The 18,239-nt window shown below is 43.3% G+C and overlaps 1 protein-coding gene across 3 annotated transcripts in view; it reads left to right on the top strand.

Annotated features, from left to right (window-relative positions):
* LOC147882893 (putative 4-hydroxy-tetrahydrodipicolinate reductase 1, chloroplastic) overlaps positions 1–18,239 on the top strand; it is a 78,678-nt gene that overhangs the window by 21,944 nt on the left and 38,495 nt on the right. For all 3 annotated transcript variants that reach the window (XM_087400934.1, XM_087400933.1, XM_087400932.1), the window contains exons 3-4: positions 3,513–3,646; positions 7,069–7,143. In XM_087400934.1, coding sequence (XP_087257060.1) covers positions 3,513–3,646; positions 7,069–7,143 — 209 coding nt within the window. The remainder of the gene's footprint in view (positions 1–3,512; positions 3,647–7,068; positions 7,144–18,239) is intronic.

Below are 18,239 nucleotides of genomic sequence, written 5' to 3'. Positions count from 1 at the left end.
GGCAACCATCTTGTACTACTGTCCACTTCCCCTCCTTGCGGGCGTGATCACGCTGTTGCAACAGGGAGTGCCTCTCCTCAACTTGTAGTGGGGTGAGGTCCTCATCCATGGAGATCGCTGGCTGGTGTCATAGGGCTGACTTGCGTCGTAAAGCCGAGAGTCGTGCTTGAGTGTCATGGAACCGTATGATCAGGAGTTGCTCTCGGTTGGGGTCTCTCCCCATCTGCCATGCCCTCTCGATCCTATGCTTAGCTACCCCCAGAGTAGTGGTCACGAAGGCCTTCGCATTTGTCATCGGTGTAGCCTCAGTGCGCGGGATCCCACATACTCTGATGTTGAGAGCCTTACCGACTCTCTGCTGCTGCTCCATGAGGGTAGCCGAAATAGTTTCCCTTGTAGGTTCCCGTTTGGCCACGTCTACCCATCTGGACGTCTCTGCAATTGCAGATTGCATGCTCGCAATCTGTGCCACAACAACTGGAGTGCTCGATGGGACTGTGCTATGGCGGTGACCTCCTGTCGGAGCTGTGAGATGTCTTGTCTGAGTCCTTGAATGAGATCAGCTTGGTCTCGAATAGCTCAAGCTTGCTCCGATGCGCCCCTGCTCCTGTGCGAAGTGTGTCAGCTCCATCTCATGCTCACGGAGATTGTGTACCTCCATCAGTAAGTTCTCCCAAGCCTCTGATGGGTCAGCTCGTCTATGTCCTAGCTGAAACTGGAAGGGTTGTGGCATAAAAGTGTGAGGATGAGGCTGGAGGTTGGGTGGTGACTGGGTGAGTTGGGTACGATATAGAGATGATAGTGGCATGGATGAGGCGATCCCCATAGGGTGTGGGAGCGTAGGCTGATTGAGAGGCAGAGGGGAAAGAAAGGTCGAGGCATAATGCGGAGCAGTGTATGACACCTCTGAAGTAGGTGTCATAAGCGGTGAGAGAGCTGTAATGGGAGAGGGAGGGAGGGAAGCAGCCGATGTCTTGGGAATGGGTATGTCACTGGCTGTGGCTGTAGCTGTAGCTGTAACTGGGGATGTAGAGGCTATAGCTGGACTTGAAGCTGAAACTAAGGCTGAAGTGGAAGCTGAAGCTGAAGGTGAGGATGTAGCAGGGGCTGAAACTGAAACTGAAACTAAAGCGGGGGCTCAAGTCGAAATAGAAGCAGAGACAGAGGTTGAAGCTGAGGCTGAAGTGGGCACCGCCTTTGCTTTGCTGTCAACCCCAAGTCCACTTCGGTTGTAGCGCGTGTTCACATCCTCAAGTTTCAGTTGTGTTGTTTGCTTTTTTTTGTTATTGTCGTCTTTCTTGGCTTTGTCCTTCTCTTTTTCGCCTTTTCTTATATTCACTCTAGGCCAGTCCCCTACGGCCAAACTATGTTCAGGTTTGTCCACAGGGTTATTTGCACATGAACTTCACGTCCCCGTGACAGCTCTTCTTCCCTTGCTGTGGTCATGTGTCATGCGTTGGACTCTGTTGAGCTTTCTCACAATCGATTGGCTCCTCTGGGTCATTTTGGATATGCACAAATAAATGCCTATCATTGTATCTTTCAGCCCTCATAGCTGTACTCTCCCGCAGGCTTCTCACAGTCAAAACCTCAAATTAGCTGCATGCTTGCCATTCGGTTTTGGCATTTGCATGCTCAAGGCATCAGTGCCATAGATCCACGTGCTTGCAATGACTCTATATGCCTGATTTTGTGGTCTCTTGAAGGAGTTTATGAGGCCTTCCTTGTAGTTAGCTAGTTGCAGAAGCAACCCCCCCAACTGTGAAAGGTGCAGCGGATTTGTGAACAACAAACTGAGAGTAAAAACAGCAAAATTCACAAAAGTAGGAAAAATGCGATGGAGGGAGAGACACTTTGACACCTCGGATCAGTAGAAAATCTCTGCTCTGAAGCTGAGAAAAAACCACGGGTACAAGATGATCAACGAGGGTAGGGGAGGGGCCTTTGAATAGGGCCCCCAACCCTACAATTGGCCTGCTTGTGCAAGCTTTTTGGGGGCGACCCACAGGTCAGCCTAACCCTACCCAACAGGGTCTCATTTGTCGAGTTAACTCGGCTAGCCTGGCTGCCTAACCCATCCAGGTTGGGGACTTGGTTGGCCCCCAACCCAGCCCAGTCCTGACCGGCTCTTGGCACAGTCTGATCATGGGCAAGACGGACCTCTGTGGCACCCCCAAACTTGGCTGTCTACTGGCCGAGCTCCTTCATAGTACCCTGCTGAGGCAGTTGCCCTTGTATGAGTCCACCCCCCTCCCGTCCTACATGATCTATCCTCTCGTTGGACAGGTATACCTACAAAGAAGCTCTCACTCCACTATACATTAGGAGATGTCAAACTCTAGCTCTCCCTCTCAACTCTTGGATGTTGAATCAACCCAAGGGATCTTGTGTGCTGTCGGAACATCTGTAGGAATCTGTCGCGTGAACCACCGTCGCTGAAAGCTGCCATAAGTAGAAGCCCCCTCTTCCCATGAAATCGCTTGAGTGAGATCACCTCGGATCTTGAACCGCCATGCTCGCAGGCCAAGGGTACAACTAGGTGATATCAAGCTCCTTGTGTCTAGCTCCTCCCCACTCTGCGTCACTCCATCGGCATAAATTGGCTCTGCCACGATCCCTGTTATGCTGCCCGCTGTCGCAAGAACCACAATCTTGCATGCCAAGGCATCTGTACAAATGAGCTGAACACCCCCTCTTGAAGCGTAAGGGCCAATTTGGTATGCCACAACCAAATTGATGAACTTGCATGTGTCTAGAACAATGGGGAAATAATATGCTCACAAGGACCATCCATGGTACAACCAATGCTCGAATCCCCTCACCGGCAATTTGCAGACCCAAAAGCGTCCAATGGCTCTTGTACAAACCGCTGTTGCAGAACAAGACACTCCCTCTGGATCTACCGGATCTCTACTCTTGAGCTGGTGGTTTGCATAAGTCTACTCAAGTAAGTGGGGATTAATGTATGTGGTCGAGAAGTCTGCCTCGTATTGAAGTCCATATATCTTTGACCACATGTGTAGTAGAACATTGTCCCCGCGTATTGCCATCAACTAGCAAGCTGGCCACCACCTGGTACCGAATAGTCATTGCGGCGTATTCACAGCCAACTCCCAATCACATCGCCTTACTGTCCCATTGCTCCTCTTAAATTTCTTAAGCAGTGGAGATTGTTTTAGTGGTGAACTAACAAGTCATCTATGATGAACATGGACCCTATTGTTTTGGAAATTGTATAATGTTGTAAAACCTTATTGGTCTTATTTTCAAGATGATGATTTAGTTAATCACTGTATCCGTTTACTTGCGATGCATTTCTTGAAATTATGGGGACAGTAGGGATGAAGATATGTGCACTCACTCACATACTCTGAGTATTGAGGTCATGGAAATGATTAAGAAAATTTGACCAAGTCTTGGAACCTCTATTGCGAAGATTGATGACTTGCTTAAAGAGTTGTTACTACACTGCCCAGCTTTGTAAAACTGATATTTTTCGATTGACTACTCAGAGAATGCAGAGTTTTATTGCAGAAGAGGACTGCCTTTTGTAATGGGGACCACAGGAGGAGACAGAGACAAATTGCTTAAAGCTGTACATGATTCTGGGGTTTATGCTGTTATTGCTCCACAAATGGGAAAGCAGGTGCATATTCCATGCCTATGCAGGGTCCTTTTATGTTCTTGGTTGTCATGGTATTGCACCCGAGAAACAATATTTGGGTTGTTAAGATGTAGATTTAGGCTAGTGCAACTACAAACCATTGTTTGACCATGATTCTTGTGAAACGTCAAGTAAAACTCGATTGAAGAATTAAACAGTTGTGGATATTTTCCACTAAGCTAACTTTCCTATGCAGTTTTGCATAGATCTCTTTGTTTGGAAAAGGCCACAAATCATGAAGTGTCTTCACAAGCATGTTTCAAGAAGGGAAGACGCCAAAATGACAGTCTTTTATTTAAAGCTTACCCAGCATTTATGAAGCACACATGCACTATATGTGTGAAAGATTATGTTGATGCTACGGAACTACAGCCAACCTTGGGTGCTGGTAGTAGCTAGTTGCTATTATTCATGCGGGAGTGGTTGTTTTTGGGCATTTTTGTTTTTCTTTTACATCATGGGTTTGAAATGTTCTGAGATTCTTCCAGGTGTAGATTCTTGACCACTAAATATAAGATATTGGATCCAAACAAAGGCTTTCCCAATTGAACAATTTGAATTGAGAAACAGGAATTCCAATCTCAGAGATCCCCTCATTGTGCATTGTCGCCTTATTTTTCTAGGATCTGTTATTGTAACCAATCCCTTGTATTGACGATTGCCTTGTGTTGGAGAAGTCACCTCCCCATTTTTAAGCCCCCATATTAGGAGAGCGTGGGGAGGTGGACTTAGGGTTAGGGTTGCCACATGGGCAGCGTTGTGGTTGTCGTGTGGGCGGCATACCCACAGGGAAACTCTGAAGAGTTTGCTGCAACATGGGCAGCACCTCACAGCAAGAAAACAAAGAAATATGGGGCTGCCATGTGGGCAGCACAAAGGACTTTCCTGGCAGTGTGGAGCCAGCAAGGTGGACTGTAACAGTCCGGAAGGAACATGTGGCAGTACGGCTCAGTTTGGAGCAGGTATGCACAGGTTTGGAGGGATGGAACAGCATGCCTATGTGGCAGGACACGTCAGCAACTGGCGGTGACTTGGAGCTGATGTCCGCAGGCTGTATGGAGCCGTTTGGAGAGGCTCTGGGGGCTGGAAACAGTCTCCTCCGGCAAAAATACCTCTAGTAAGAGTCATTTGCCATCTTTAGCAGTCACTACACTAAAGAAACAACAGAAGTAATAATCACATGTTTTGGATTCAAGCTGAAATAAGCTTTAACATATGTAAGTTGTTCACATATGTAATGTTTTTGGCATTAGTATACATGGGTTCTTAGATGTTTATAATGTTTTACCAAACACGAGCCCATTGTTACTGAGACAATACATTAGATTTCAAGGGAAGAAAATCAATTCAGGCATCCAAGATTTGTTAGGATGATTCTTGCACATATAAGATACCATGGTGTTGGAAAGAACAAACAGGTAAAAGGACACAATACGAAAAGTGCAAAAGCCACTAAGGTGATTGCTTCACAAAAGAGAGAGATGAATCGACATGATCATACAAACAAGACAAAGTAAAGATCGTGTAAATTTGAGTACATAGAGTTTAATAATGTTTTGTTGGATATACATAAGCTAGTATGTAAGGTCCAAGCTACAATAATGCAATTTTATGATATGCAAGATTGGAAAAGTAAAATTTTATTTATTTTCTTGAGCTAAATTTTTTTAAAGGTCATTCTTGAATGGTTTAGTTTTTACAATTTTCAAATTGTAGGGACGAGCTTGTGTTTGTCATAAAGTTAGATGAGTGCAAAGTTGTGAAAGGTCACAAGTTGGAGAGAATGAGAATTAGAGTTATGAACAAAACCATTGAGAATGCAAATGATTATTGAAATCTGATAAGAGTTTTGTGTCTAATCAAAGAAATTTATTTGTTGGCTGTGTTGAAGCATAAAACACAACCAAGTATGCTATCAACAACAGAATTCCCTTGGTTTGACAGCAAAATTTTTTTTTGCCTATATGTAGTGCAATGTGCATGTATAACTTATAAGCCACACAAGGTATCGTTCAACTATGTACCAAATTGTGCCTCATCCTCAGATACAAGGTAACACATGCCATAGTTGTCCTGAGTATCAACCTTTAACCATGACTGTATAACATAATACATATGACATTCTTAGATTTAAGTTTTAAATGCTACCTAGCCATTTCATAAGGATCGTCATTTCCAATTTAAAACCATGATCCAATCATCTATTGTCCATTCAAATGGTTCATCATATCATAAAGAATCATAGGAATGTGCATCATGCATGAATAGGTACGAAATTTAAAGCAAAGAGTCACGACTAAAAGATGTCGCATCATGTCATCTGCAATGTCCAACAGAAAAAATAAATTCAAACACAAAGTAATAAAAGAGTTAGACTGGTTTTAGGGCTTTTGTTTTTTTTCCCTGTGAATTTGATATAAGTACCTTAAAAGTGCTGTATATACGGAATATACGGAATGTTCCATACGGCTCATGACATCAGGTACTATATTTATGCAATCATGAATGGATTGAATGCCATGACTCTCAGGTCTACATGTAACGGCAATGAAGCACCTACCTACCTGAAGTGATTTACGGAATTGGGAGCAAAGCAATGGAAACTTTGGCCAGGAATCACTGCCACTGTCTATCTTACTGCAAGGGACATGCATGGGTGGAGAGTTATAATGACAGCTGATGGGTATTACTTTTTAAAAAATCAAATGAAGTGGGTTCATGGACTGACAGGCAGTTAGGTGATTTCACGTGCAGAAAATGGTTCTATTTGGACAGTTCCACATAAGATTTGAGGCGAAAAACAATGTGAAACATGCTTAAACTTAGAATCCTTCTGATTACTTTTAGGCTACTCCCTTTGACACGCCAGATATAGCACTGCTTTGTGTACTAAGTGTAAGTGTCAGCAGGAGAGGACTCTCTTGGTGGTTGGCATTCCACCCCATGAAGTGCAGTATTTGGAGGGTGAGTTTTCCCCCAAAGTATGGAATATATAATATATAGCCAGAGTGTTTTGTTTTCAAGAATAAGTGAATGATAGATTTCCATCAGCCGTGTAGGAAGTTCATTACTGTTTGAAGCGAATTGGCATATCAATCCATGGAGAATTTAAACTTGTGCAGGTCAGGCATTTGGGGTGTCATAAATATAGGTTTACAAACTTAATGTTTTTCTTTTAGAAAAGAAGAGTAAGCATCAGATGGGAGCATATTCTGGTGGGGGAGCCCGCAAATTGGCTGGAAAAATTGGGGAGCATTTAGCCTCACCCTATGCTTTTATGAGGGGCATTCTTTTAGATCATACCTTTTTTTTTGGGTTTTGTTGAAAAAATTTACGCAATTTCCTCTCTTATCAACAAGTCTTAACAAAAAGCTGGTATTTGCGGTGGAGTATTTAATTGACAGGTAGTAGCTTTCCAAGCAGCAATGGAGATAATGGCAGAGCAGTTTCCAGGGGCCTTTGCGGGTTACACACTTGAGGTATGGAAGCTAATATTTGCTTTGTTCCACGTAAGCAATTGTTTGTAACTTAAAAATTTGATATATATATATTTTCCCCATTTGTTGGCTGGTCTAAATCACAGTTGATTTTTCTGTTCTTTGTGGATGAGGATACTGTTTGCTTTGGCTGTCGTTTGAGCAGAGGGTCTGGTAATTTCTGGCATGCAAACCCAGGTTCCTTGAGCATAGCTTATGTAAACCATGAAAATTTTGACCCAGAACAATGGCTGTCCATTCCTGAAGGCAATAGACTTACAAGCAATTGGACATAAGGTATTTGACCAAAGCAAAGCACCCTTGCAAAGGATATGCTTTAGAGGCAATAGGACACTCATTGCGGTCCTAATAGTGTCCACAGGTACTGCTGGCACATGACCGGACAACTCAAGGGTCGACACACTTTCTGTGGTTGACCTTCAGTTTCAGTTGATTAGATGTTTAGGCACTTCATAGTTTCCTGACAAGGGGAGTTTCGCTTACATGATGTATCTACCTTTTGGTCTTATGTTTCTTTGGCCTTTTGTAGACATTAATAAAAATCTCTCTTTCTATGCATGAGTGCATGTGCATGCTTAATGGTATTGTGAAATCCAATGATGCATGCTGCCACATGTGTGGGACAGGTGGACTGACCTGCCAGCTCATGCCACATGTGTGGGACAGGTGGACTGACCTGCCAGCTCAGATTCCATGTGGCAGTCTGCCACGTGTCAGCTGCCACGTCACTCCCGAAAAACCCTAAAATTTCAAAGTTTTCAGAATTTAATTCTGATCGCACCCACGGGTTCCTAACAGCTTAGACTATCTATTGACGTACTCTAAGGTCATAATTGAGCCATACCGAGCTCATTTGTTTGTCGTCTTATCTTGTATCTCCATTACTCTTGGCATGCTGCCAGGCCCACACCCAAAGCTCAGGGAACATTCTCTTGAATGGTTCCTAGGTCGGTATGCAATCTGTGCATTTGATTGGTCCCATGTTTGGGTACTCAGGTGGGGTGTGGTTTCGAGATGTCCCTCTCAAAGAGAGGCCATCACTCTTGTGGGTCACTAATGCCCATAACCCCAAGCAAGGGGGTCCACCCTCAAATGCTAGACCTAGTCCCCATTGTCCGTAACTGAACAGTAGGAAAACATTTCATTTCTTAATAAGCATACTATTGAAAAACAAAAAGTAATAGTACCAAGCAAGTGGATACATGTTGAAGCAGGATGACAGCTTATGCACTCTCTAGGAGTTGCCTTGTGCACTCCCCCTCCCCTTTAAGATGAAGTAGTTCTTTTTCCATGTCTCATAGGCCCGTAAGGCCTTCTGTAGACGTTAATAGATCTCTCTCTCTCTCTCTCTCTCTCTCTCTCTATCTATCTATCTATGTGTGTGTGTGTGTGTGTGTGTGTGTGTGTATGCATGAGTGCATGTGCATGCTTGATGGTATCGTGAAATCCTAAGGGAAATCTTTCTCGCCTGGAGGCTATAGGTCATAATGCTCACCCCTCATCTGAGGCAAGTCATGCACTCTATACAGTATCATGCCCACAGGGTTTGCAATGAGAGCCCTGCTTATGGCTGCCTCCTTTGAAATTATGACCCGTCTCGATTGAGCTAGATAGGATTGCCAAACACAAGTGGACATACACAGTTTACCTTGGAGGGCACTTTCCTTGTATATACAATGAGCAGCAAAGGGAGATGAGGTTTGTTCTTATGTGAGTTGACATATGATTTCATTCTGATGGCATGTCCATAGAACACCTCCCCCTATAAAGTAATCTGAGCATTCCCATACACTATGCTTGACACACCAAGAGTTCCATTAGGCCTGGGCTTTCCTACCATGACATTGTATAGAAAGCCTTTTCTCCATTTGACTGAGGATAGTTTCATCTAGGCACCAGAATATTCATCTCTTGCATGCTGTGCGAATCGCTACAGGCCAGCTTTGAACCTCAACACATTGGTTTCAAATGAGGCAAGCCATGAGATCCCAGCTAAAAAACCCCATCAAGACATGGGATTGTGCACCCACGGTAATATGGAAGTGGAGACTTGAGGATTGTGTGTTGATGAAACACCCCAATTACTATGAGATCCAAGCCAAGCACCATCGTCGGTTTGCCCAAGGAACTTGACATTAGCCAAATCATTGACTGTCAAGATCTACACTATATGACCCTCTTTGTTTGGGAGATCATGAGACATAGAGATAGAATTGTCAAATGGGTGAATCATCCTAAAAGTAGTATGAAAGATTCTAGGTGGCTATTGCAAGAAAGAATAACTCAAAGCATGTGAATTGTGCATTGATGGTCATTGTTCAGAATAATGCTGAACACCATACATTTGAAGAAACCTCTGATCAGTCTGGAAGGAAGGATGTGATGTCCAAAGAGTAAACATCTATAATAGGGTGCAAGTGGATAGTATTTTTGAGGAAAGCAAAGAACAGCTTGCTGCAAAGGATTATGTTCAAAGAGGAGTTGACGTTGAAGAAACCTTTCATCTACTTGCTAAATATGTACTTTCCTAATAGTTCTTGAATTTAATCGATTGCTGTTTTCGTTAGTGTGACTCATCAATTGGTCCAAACTTGGAACAATAAAAACAGTTTATCACTAGAAGCTGACATGAACACTTTGCTACAATCGGTTTTCTTTTAATCCTTTTCCTTTTTCCCGGTGGCAAAGGGGGGCTGAGTTGGGAGGTCGGGAGGACGAAACAACCTGGTCCCGGGGTAGGTTGGTAGGATACATGGGCATGCTTTGACACACTATGAATCTTGCTATTCTCCTTACTTATTCTTGCGAACCGCCACTTGCTGAGTTTGCAAAGATGCCACCTTAGTCAAAGGGCATTGTCTGATTGTGATCTACTAGAGACAGAAACCAAGGGAAGGCATCAAGACAAATCTCCAAAGAGTGAGCTTGGACAACCTAGAATGGTTTAATGCAGGATGTAACTAAATTTCATATCTACAAAATATATGCTTCATGTGGTTCATTGCTACCTTGAGGAAGAAGCGGGACTCCTACAGGGAGTGCTTTCATTGCATGACTACATATGGATTTATTAAGCATCCACCTACTTGACTGCTAGCCTTTATACACCTTGTGCATTGCCTTGAAATAGTTTTGTCTATTATCCCAGTGGCCTTTTCTACAAGACAAAAAGATCTATAGACAACCCTAGAAAGGATGAGACCCTAAATCTTGGCAACTTATTATGCAGGCTGTAACTAAATTTCATATCTACAACACATATGCATCATGTGGTTCATTGCTACCTTGAGGAAGAAGCGGGACTCGTATAGGGAGCACTTTTCATTGCATGACTGCATATGGATTTATTAAGCATCCACCTACATGACTATTGGTCTTTATGCACCTTGTGCATTGCCTTGGAATAGTTTTGTCTATTATCCCACTTCCTTTTCTCCAAGACAAAAACATCTATAGACAACCCTAGAAAGGATGAGATCCTCAATCTTGACAACTAATATGAAGATGCCCAATGATACTATTTAGTCTTTAAGGACTTTAGGTGCCATATTTATGTAACATACAAGGGAGGACAAAAATATCTAGACAACCCCAGAAAGGATGAGATCCTCAATCTTGGCTAATGATATGAAGACACCTAATGATACTATTTAAACTTTTAGGAAATTAGGTGTCATATTTTATGTACTTAGTAAGTACTTTATGTATGTACTATTTAGTCTTTTAGGACATAAGGTACCATATTGTATGTACTAGTAAGTACTGTACTTCAGAAGGAGCCCTTTGGCATTTCACTAACTAAATATCTCATAGGCGATTTTGTCCTTCTACAAATTGCAGGAAATTATTTCTTCTTTTGTTTCCACCCGCTTTATTGTTAACATGGATTTTATAGCTTAGTTAGCACGGGGCGTAGCCAAATTTTTTAAATCTCATGGCTAAAAGGGAGGGGAGAGCACAAAATGGTGGAGAATGAAAGATGGAGGTGTGTTCCAAAAATTACAAGGAGATGGGGGTTCATATAGGAACCCTAACCTAATTTTATGATGATTGTGCTCTCAAAGAATATGTTCTCAAGTTCCACTTGCTTAAGTCTATTTGCCAAACCTTGTAAGGCATTAGACAGTGCCCCTGTGGTAAGACCTTGCCTAGAAGGAAAGCTTTACTTCATCGACACCAAGTACAATGCAATGGACAATCAAGTTTATGAGTCTGATACAATGGTGGCTTGTAAACGACATAAAAAAAAGATTGCCATCAAGGGGGGGAATTTCCCCACATCTTCAACTTAGAATTTTTTGTGTGTGGTCAATAAGGGATGGGATGTCCCCCTTAAATGATTATTAGTCTTGTGTGAGTTTTTTCCTTGTCAGACCTATGGTTACTTCCCATGCATAGTCATTGTCCAGTCTCCCAATTGTAAACCAAGAGACCAAAGTTAGAGTGAGATCATGTTGGGGTAAGGATGCCCAAATGAGTCTACTGCTGATGCAACTAGAGTGAGTGCTAGGTTGGGATCATGAGTGTTGTCACTAGAGGTGGGCAAGCCATGAAGTTTTCCATGGACTATTGCTAGGGTTGAGGTCATCAATTTGTGGGGGGGGTATGATGGGACAAATTGATGTACTGGGGTCAATACGAAGGATTACAAGGTCTGTGGTTGTGAGTGCGATCACATGAGTGAGTGTGTGAACACGTGTGTGTGTGTAGGTGTGCATGAGCAAGGTATGCCCAATGATGTGAATAGGTGTGAATGAGTGAATCTTGGAGTGTGATGTGTGATTGAGAGATTCATGGAGATGATTGTGGATCTAGATGCTCACTATTGAGCTCACATATGATGTAATGTATGGATTTACCCAATGTCTATATAATGACACCCTCTCAATGAATAAACAAGCTTCATTGTATCTTGTTGCCTCTACCTTGTCACCATGTATTTCCAACATGTGATATCAGAGCCACTTCACCCTCCTTGAGCCCTCTTTTTAGTGCCATGTCATCTTCTTCCAAAATGAAGGATTTCTTCCCTCTCTTCCCACGTTTTTTCCTTAGGCTTGTTCTCCTCATTCTCTGAGCCATTTCCCACGCCCTGTGATCCCAAGGACCCTCATGATGGGGCAAACCTCTGGCTAGGAGGAATTGACAAATACTCGCTTCATCTGCCCGTGCCGACACAATATTTATTAGTCCGCGCCATTTCGCCAAATGCGACCTGTTGGAGAGAGATAGCTTGTTTGGCAGTAGCCCTTCTCCCTCTCCCCACATTTGTGAAAAGAGTTGAAGAGCATTTGACCTTGGTAAAGGCATTTGTCAATAAGAGTTTAATGGAGGAACCATATTTTGCAATGATTGCACCAAAAAATGACTCCATTGATATAAAGATTCTAACAAAGACTATTGATGGTTGAATTAGAGGTGCAAGTGGAATATGAGAGCAAAGGAAGTGGATAGAAAATGATAGTCTAAAAGTTAGATTTAAACTCAATAGATTCGACCTAGAGAGAGAGAGAGAGAGAGAGAAGAAGAAGAAGAAGAAGAAGAAGAATATATTATCGTCCTCTGAAGACCAAAACCGGCCTATGGGACCTGAGCAATACAATATCACAAGTACATGAAAGCTCCTCCCGAAGATGGGAGGGTGGAAAGAGAAACCACCTTCTAGGATTCAGGTGGATTCCTATGCTTGAAGAGCTTATACACAAATGTTCCTAAAGCTGAAGGTGACCCTTTATGCAGCAAATCAGCCAGTTTGTTATGTCCCTCAAGGAGGTGATTGAACTCTTCCCTAATGTGTGCATAGTGAGGGCATATCATTACCATGTGTTCTTCTGTTTCAACCATACCTTGATCACATAGTTGGCATATTCTACTCTCCCTTGGCATCTTTTTCCATCCCCCTGTTTCTATTTGCAGCTGGTGTGATCGGGTGCGAAGTGAGGCTAAAGCCCTCCGTTTATGCACTGCTATAGGTGTACATATGTACTTCTGCGTTGTTGTCTCCCTTCCTGTATAAATTGACCAATATTCGGGGTTGATATATGTGCGATAGTACTCAAATTTATCTTTGTTTTCTGTTGTTTGCCATTTCCTGTGTAGTGCATTCAGCAGGTCATAATGAAAAGCCTCTTCATCAATCTCCTCTGAAGAGTAGTTTAAATACTCTTCTACTTCCCACTTCTTGAACCATTTTTTTAGGTCCTGTGCCCATCCGGATGTCAAAATCTTGCCCTTGTTTGTCTTTTGAAGCTTCTGACTTTCTTTCCATGCTCTCTTTGGTAGCCTTTCATTATCCATGCCCTTGACCTTTGTGATGTATCTGAGTACTCTCTTCAGAGCATGTAGCTCTATGGGTATACATCCTGTCTCTAGGAGTAACAAAGAGTATGGTGTAGTAGCCTTGATGCCCAGGTGCCTCCTAATGAAAGACTTTTGCATTTTCTCTATCTCATTCCACGTTGATGGAGATATACTCCCACCCCATACCTCTACTCCGTAGAGTACTGTCTGTATCACATATGCCCCAAAGATCATATTTCGTACTTGCCACCTTCTCGTATTGCTATTGTTGCACTCATTTTCAAATTGGAAGTATTTTGCCCATCCTGCATCAAGTCTCCGTTGCACACAGCTGTTCCATCTATTATTGGCGGGGATTTCAATACCCAAGTATTTGAATGAGTGCACTGTCTCAATGGGTTGTCCTTTATATAAGATTTGGAGGGGGCTGCTTGGCTGTATAGTCTTGACTATCATGAGTTTAGTTTTGTTGACATTAATAGCCATCCCACTCTCTGCACAAAATATGCTGAAGATATCCATCATTTTTTGCATCTTACTTTCACTATCAGTGAAAACAACCACATCATCTGCGTAAAGAAGCAACCAAATCACGAGACCTGCTAGATGAGGGCTGTATAACTCATCTTTACATGTTTCTTCATTCACCAACTCCTCAAGTCTATCAATGCATAGGCCGAACAAAGTGGGTGAGAGCGGACATCCTTGTTTTACCCCCATATTACTATAGAACTCTTGTGACATCCCATCCTTACATTTTAGTTGACATTTTACTTTCTCATAAAGTCTAAAGACAGCAAACCTTATTTCCTCGGGCACCCCTATGCATTCCATTCTCTCCCATAGCACATCCCTAGGCACTGTATCAAATGCCTTCTTAAAGTCAATGAAACAACAGAAGAGTGGCTTCCCCTTGAGGCGGCTTTCCTCCATCAAAACTCGAAGAGTGACTAGGTGATCCACTGTACAGTGTTTTGGTCTGAAACCAGCTTGTCCCATTGCTCTTTTATTTTCTTTCTCTGCCCAAGCACTCAATTTTGCCTCTACTATTGTGCTATATAGTTTGGCTAGAGTGGAACATACCATAATTGTTCTGTAATTTGTTAATTGATTGCGGTCACCCCCTTTGTAGATTGGTTTGATCCAATTCTCTTGCCATTCTGTTGGGAAACCATGCATCAAAGCCTGATTTAGTGCCATTGCTATGTGCCTTTGCGTGTGCTCATTGGTCCACTTAATGAGTTCAGCCACTAGGTGTAGAGTGTCTGCTGCCTTTCCATTTACCATTTTCTTGAGGCCATCTTGTACATCTTTCAATGAGAAAAGACCCTGAGTATTACTGCTGAGAGGTATGCTCACCATGGGCCGAGCCTTGGGATGTGTGTAGAGCTGTTGAGCATATTCCAGCATCTGTGTTTCTGTAAAATCTCCCATAATGTCATTTGACCTTTGTTTAATTCCTTTCCATGCTCTTCTAGGATGCTTGATAAAATCAATTGCATCAGTCCATTCCTTGTTCACAATATGTGCACGTCTTTTTTTACGTGTAAGTGCATGGAGCTGTTTCTCAGCTGTTCTTTTCTCATCCCCCATTGGGATTCCCTTTAGTGCATTCCTAGCTGCCTTGCACTCAGCATCAAACCAAACATTGTATGGTAGCCCTTTCTTGCATTCTTTATTGCTCTTTTTGTACCCCAAAACTGACTTGGCTGTAGTGAGAATAGCATTTTTCAATTCTGTCCACCCAGTTTTCTGTTTTCCCAGCAGACACGTCTCTAGAGTTTCAGCGTACTCCACCTTCTTTGCCTCATTTATATGATAGTTGCATTCAACTGTTTTGCGCTCTTCTAAAGTTGCCTTGGCAAGTAATATATTAAGCTCCACATATAGTGGTGTGTGATCTGAATCAGGGGACTTTGAGCCAAGTGAGAAATTGTGAATGAGATGGCAAGCTTCCAAACCAATCAATGCATAGTCGATCACACTAGCCCCTCCACTGGCAGGGAAACAAGTAGGGGTATTTGATTTTGGGAAAAGGGCTGTGCCATTCACCACCAACATGTGCATTCCATTCATCAATTGCTCCAATGCCCTACCATGTGCATTCACTTCCTTATCCTTCGAGCATCTACACCAAATGGGGTCAATGTCTATCTCATGTTCCTTGATGTATTCTTGCTGAGTGGGATAGTGAAACTGTAGATCTCCTATCCGTGCATTGAAATCACCAATGAGCAAAACATTTCCTTTTTTGTTGAACATAGCTATATCCAAGCACAGGTCTCCAAGTGGCTGGGTTGGGTCAACCTCATGTCTTTGGTAGAAGGGAGATTCTCTATGAGGAATGTAGCACCCTGCAATGTAAAGTGGTGAGTGCATTCCTTTTACCATGATCCATATGAAGCGTTTGTGGATGTCATCTTTGGCTATGGAAATCATGTCTTGTATATGCTCCTTGTATATGCATGCTACCCCTCCTTGCCCTCGTAGGCCAACTTGCTTTTGCCAGATGGAGTGCACCACGTATCCATTAATTTTAGGAATTCTGCATATGTCCCTTTCCCAAGTCTCTGCGAGAAAAATAATGTCTGCATCATGCATAACTTCATTCAATCCAGCCCCTTTATGCCAAGGGAAACCTCTACAATTCCAAAACATGATCTTCAACTTCTTTTGGGTTCCATAGGCCGCGTGTTCCTAGAGGGCCTGTTCAGCTCCTTGCTCTTTTTTTTTAATTCGGGCCTCATACATACGTCTCCTTTCTTCTTGCTGCTTGGGGGTGCGGTCTTCTGTCACGTAGAAAGATGTTCCCTTTAAGTAAATCTTGCTGCTGTCCAAAATGATTTCTCTCTTGCGCGGGTCAAGCATGGTGCAAACAATTGCTCGCTGACTCGAATTTTCATCTCTCTTTCTCCCTACTCTGTGTGCCCCAAAGACCACAACTTCTTGCATGGCAAAGTGCTCCACAAAAAAGTCCCCTACATCCTTTGCAAGTGAGAGGGGTGTTTCCTTTTCTTTTTCTACTAGACCTCGTATGACAATGTTCTGTGATCTTTTTTCTCTCTCTCTATACTCATCAACATCTATCTTACCTTCTGATTTTTCCCCCTTGTCTAGATGTGCATCTGGCGAGGCATGTCCATTTACTATATTTGCCCATGTCACTGAAGTGTTTGTCTGTGGCTTGCATTCTATTTGAGGCTGTGGTGCCGTATTTTCTTTCATCTTTTCCAAAGTCTGTTCCAGCTCACATAATTTTTCCTCTTGACTGATATTTTTTTCCTCCAAACTGTTTATGGAGCTCTCTTGTATGGCCACCTTTTGCTCCAAATCTTTATTTCTGTACTGTAAGTGTTGGCACTTCAAAGAGAGTGCATGTATCTCTTGCTGTTGGCGATCCAATGTGCTTTGCAGAGCTGTTAGAAACACCCAAATTCCAGATTCATTAGGAAAATTGTCTATTGTAGCTCCTTGCACTGACATGAGCGGGGCTGCTAAAATGTTTCCTTGAACAGGAATAAAAGGGACTGCTTGTCCATCTAAAATGGTGGGGGGTGGCTCATCTCCGACTGTCATTTGCAGAGTACCTGTTTTAGTTGGTGTTAGAGAAAAAGAGTTTTTCATACTTGTACTTCCTGCAGAGCTCTTCGTCATTGGAGTGGAGGCTGCTGCCAAACCACTCCTGTTGACTCTTTTGTTGAGAGTGTTGGACGCCAGGATGAAGACTGGCGACGCGCGCGATAGAAAACAGGTGCACCTGATATCACAACAGCATGCTATGTGCTGACGGGCAACCGCGTTGGAGTTTTACCCCCCTTTCGGAGCTGATGGTGGCCTCAGATTTTTGATCTGAATTGAGCAACTACCTGGAACTTCTTTCGCGATCGCCGCGCGCGGCAAATAACAGGAGCCACCGGGTACACAGCAGGGCTAGAGATGGGGGACGCAGAAGGATCCTGACGGTCAACCGCGTTGGGGTTTTACCCCCATTCGGAGCTGTTGGTGCAGTCCAAATCGCCATCAGAGAGAGAGAGGGCTAGCGGGAGAGGCTAAGGGAGCGGAGGGGCTAGCGGGAGAGAGGCATAAGGGGAGGGGCGGGGAGAGGCAGAGAGAGAGAGAGAGAGAGAGAGAGAGAGAGGCCGAAGGGTGTATGAGGCTGAAAGAAACTTGATACGATGAGCATCATCACCCACAATGAATACAAAATAATTAAATCACATTACAGCTAATATATGAGAAAGAAAGAAAGTTTATTAAAGTCTTTGGAAGACCGATGGCTCCTTGAGACTGCTAGAAACCTAATACAAAACAAGCTGAAACGGTGGAGCGACATGTTATATGCTACATACTCATAAAGAACCAATACAGAGTTGTGACCCTGCCATTAACTCCCTCTCATATCATCAAAGTACAAAGTAGAATCCGGCCCCAATATCATGGAGGACCTAGCGACGATTGGTGGGACAATGGTAGAATAAAATCAGAGATAGGGTGCTGCGGACTATCCGTGGGTGTTGTGGGGCGTAATCTCTTGGAAGTTGGCATAGGCTCTAAGTCGGACCAAGGCTAAGGTGGCCCCTGTGGGACACCACCCCCACCCTGAACATGGAGGGGATGTCTCGAAGTGTAATCTCCGTGTTTGTCCTCTGTCAGATTCATCGTGTCACTGGCTTCAGATCCCGTCCGTGTTGGAGGCATGCGGGGTGATAACTTGTGCGGTTTGGAAAAACTCTGTAATCAGGCTCTGAGAAGATTTTGCCAGTGTGTGCCATCCCTTT

Source organism: Dipteris shenzhenensis, chromosome 29, assembly GCF_047967505.1.
Source record: "Dipteris shenzhenensis isolate YYH24624 ecotype China chromosome 29, Dip_SZ_1.0, whole genome shotgun sequence".
NCBI classification, from domain to species: Eukaryota; Viridiplantae; Streptophyta; class Polypodiopsida; order Gleicheniales; family Dipteridaceae; genus Dipteris; species Dipteris shenzhenensis.
Note: the sequence above shows the minus strand (reverse complement) of the source record. Positions and strands in the feature narration are given on the sequence as shown.